At 45.9% G+C, this 3,712-nt stretch overlaps 1 protein-coding gene across 1 annotated transcript in view; it reads left to right on the forward strand.

Annotated features, from left to right (window-relative positions):
* LOC118417406 (protocadherin Fat 4-like) overlaps positions 1-316 on the forward strand; it is a 12,343-nt gene extending 12,027 nt beyond the window's left edge. The window contains exons 22-23 of the mRNA XM_035822962.1: positions 9-185; positions 312-316. Coding sequence (XP_035678855.1) covers positions 9-185; positions 312-316 — 182 coding nt within the window. The remainder of the gene's footprint in view (positions 1-8; positions 186-311) is intronic.
* Positions 317-3,712: the final 3,396 nt, after the last annotated feature.

Raw genomic sequence — 3,712 nt, forward strand, 5'->3', positions numbered from 1 at the left:
ACTTCCAGGCGGCATCTGTGGCGACCTGTTCCTGGTGGACAGCACCACCGGCGTCCTGAGGACCCGACAGTCTCTCCTCAGGATCAGCCCAACTGAGCGGGAAAACTGCGTCGCCAACGTTACGGCGTACGACCACGGACCCGACCAAAAACGCACGGCAGTCGAGGCAAGACTACGATTAACACGCACATACACACACGCACACACACACACACACACACGCGCGCGCGCGCGCGCACACGCAACAAAACGTAGTGCTAACAATGCACGAAAATGGGATTTACCAAACGTAAATCCCGTTTTCCGTGCAGTGTAAAACGTGTAGAAATCGTGATTGGTGTCCAACCAGAAGACTAAGCTTCATCACGACAGCAAACGATTGTACTCTCAAATCGGTTATACTTTCTATTCTCTCTTGTCAGGTTGTGTTCAACATCACGGATGCTAACCGCCACGACCCGGTGTTTGAGAGCACCAGACTGAGCCGCACCGTCGACGAGACCTGGAACGTCTGGCGGGACGAGCTGTTCACGGTCACGGCCACGGACGAGGACGGGGGAGTGAACGGGGAGGTCTCCTACAGGATCGTGGATGACTACGGTAAGAGCAATGCCAAATCCCAATGCCGTCCTCGTCATAGTTGTTTGGTCCAGCACTGAAACAGAGAACTTCTTGATTGATTGATTGATTGATTGATTGATTGATTGATTGATTGATTGATTGATTGATTGATTGATTGATTGATGGCAGGTGTGTTTTCTTGCCAGGCATCTTCACAGTTGTCAGACTGAACGAGTCCGGGCAGGTGTGGGCGAACCGCCCGCTGGACCGCGAGGAGCGGGACTTCTACAACCTGACCCTGGAGGCGTCTGACGGCGCGGTCGTCAACCCCAGAACCGCCACGGCCGTGCTGGACGTCTGGATCGACGACGTGAACGACAACCCGCCAAGGTTCGTCCGAGACAACTTCACGGCCGAGGAAATCATACTACCACAGGTACGCATCGTTTGAAGTTTGAAAGATCATCTTCATTGTTGATCAAAATGAAATAGTTCAAATACATTCCACTTTCTGTCCTGCATCCTTCTTCAAGTCGGAATGATCAGTTATTGAGGATTGCCCTTGCGATTGCTGACTACATGGCAACTGGAATTACCAATCGAACTTGGGTAATTAAGGCTGTAGCAAAGATGGCCAAAACTTTTTCTCATTGTATAGAAGACAGATACCGGAGATGGGTATTCTACTATGTACAAATCGGTTAATGTTTCAAAGTATGTTTAGACCTTAGAACCAGTCATACAAACGATATACTAAATTCAACATGTCCATATTTTCATATACATTTGTATGCACATGTTGGCATGTATGTATAGAAGACCTTACAGAAGCCAAGTGTCAACAAAGTTTATTATCATTTTAAGGTGAGGTAAAATTCCCGTATAAAATTACAGAACACCTCCGTGGGAACCCACGTGATCCAGGTGAACGCCACAGACGATGATTTTGGAACAAACGCCATTCCCCTGTACCGGATCGGGTCCGTCAAGGATGTAGACTTTTCCAGTCCCACTCATCTCTTCGCGATCGACAGCCAAACCGGGGAAGTCAACACTTCGTCTGCGTTTCCTAACCTCACAAAGGACTACTTTGTCGATGTACGTATGCAATGTATGGAAATACTGGTTGAAGAGTGCTTTATTTTTTTTATCAAACTGATCTAAAGCTAATTTGGGATAATTGTAACATCGACAAATCTATTCGTGCCAACCATTTTGCGATTAGTCAAGAACTTGTGTGGCTTTTTTTAAAGAATGGTACAGCAAGATACTTTTCCTCCCTGTCACTTTCCTTTTCTTTTCTGACCTTTCAGGTCACCCTGAAAGTGGAGGACTACGAGGACCCTGACCTCAGGCCAGACGAGCTGACCCTTCGCATCGTTGTTCCCTTCATCAGTACCAACAGGCACTCACCGCGATTCCCAAACGGTATACAACAGTTTGTCTCTACCAGGCTAACTACAGATATATGAAATATGTATATTTGACTAGGAACTAACTGAATGTTCCTCTAGGAACTGACTTAATGTTTTGGTCCTATTCCATTGATAAAAGTTTTGATTACAGTTTTATAGAAAGTTTATTTGCAAGTTTATGTCTTCAAGTACTTTGATTGGTACAAACAAGATATGGAATATAAACGTAACAATGAACTGTGATAAATCTGTAAATAATCTGTTTCTCGCCATTCCATTTCCGCAGTAACCTATGTGGTAGAGCGGAGCCGGGAGAGTCTGACTGAGGAGTCCGGCCCTATCCACCTGATCACAGTCTCAGCTGAGGACGCCGACTCCGGGCCGGACGGGCAGATACAGTACAACATCCTGAATAGGGAGGACGAATGGGTATGGGGACTTCGTATATGAAGTAATGAATAGATAAATAAATGTGTGAGTGAATGAGTGAGTGAGTGAGTGAGTTGGTGAGTGGGTGAGTGGGTGAGTGAGTGAATGAGTAAGTGAGTGAGTGAATGAGTGAGTGAGTCAGTGAGTGAGTGAGTGAGTCAGTGAGTCAGTGAGTAAGCGAGTCAGTGAATATTCAGATCAATTCTGTCTCGTGGCCTAAAGTCGCCCAGCCCATATGGACTTCTACAACCTATATGTACTACATAGCAAAGTTGCTGTCGCTATTGGAGTCTCTTTCGTGCTCACGATCGAAGGAAGGCCTTTGGTTGGTCTCCCATGATGATGGTAATCCCTGACCATAAAGTCACGTGTTCTAAGTGATCGGTCATTCGAAACTGTTAAAGGCTGCAGTACAGTCTTCAAAAATGTGGTAACCCTTTTTGGTTGTAACTGTATACAGCTTACAGTTACATGTTGTGTTCTACGTTGGTCACACTGCCTTCCTGTCTTTACAGTGGGAACTTCTTGGCTTCATTTCACTGAAGGAACCCAATGCCACAGTCTCTCTGAGCGTGAACACAAGGGGGACTCTGTGGAACGGTACAGACGGCCACCGGCACCGCATTGTCATACAGGCACAGGACATGGGTCAGCCTGCACGGACAGGGTAGGGATTCCATAGTCTAAACTCCAGCATTGGTAGCTTTATTTTGCAAAGGTTCCAAAGGTCGCTACCCGGCCAGCGGACTAAAGGTAGCAAGGCTGGAGAATGGGCCAGGGATGCTATCGCCGTTATTAGGCGTGTACTCAGTATGAACATTCGCGAACACAATGAAAAAAGATAGATGTTTGAATGATAAATGCAAGAAAAGAAATTCTGGTTGAAAATGGACTTACTCAGGGAGGACTGAAGGTGTATTACAACCCTAATTGGTGTGAAGGAGTTGCTCTGGATAATGATATGTTTATTGCAAGTTGTAATAAAAAGCTATTGATAGTAGTCCACCCAAACTAACACCAACATCCCTCAGACATGGCAAAATGGGGTGGACTTACTGTGGCAGTAACTCTCTCTCTGGCACAAGTAAGTCCATCTACATTCATCTTCTTTTAGGTCCCAGGTTTGCAAGTATGTCAACATAACGTATTACAGATCAAAATTCAGTAATAAGACTAAAATGTGTTTTCCAACCATGACATCAATATGACACAATGTCCCACCAGGACCACAAAGATTGTGCTGGACATCCGGCAGGCGGGGACGGAATCACCACCACCAGAGGGTAAGGTTATACAAGTAGTCACTA

The sequence above is a fragment of the Branchiostoma floridae genome, chromosome 6 (assembly GCF_000003815.2).
Source record: "Branchiostoma floridae strain S238N-H82 chromosome 6, Bfl_VNyyK, whole genome shotgun sequence".
NCBI lineage: Eukaryota > Metazoa > Chordata > Leptocardii > Amphioxiformes > Branchiostomatidae > Branchiostoma > Branchiostoma floridae.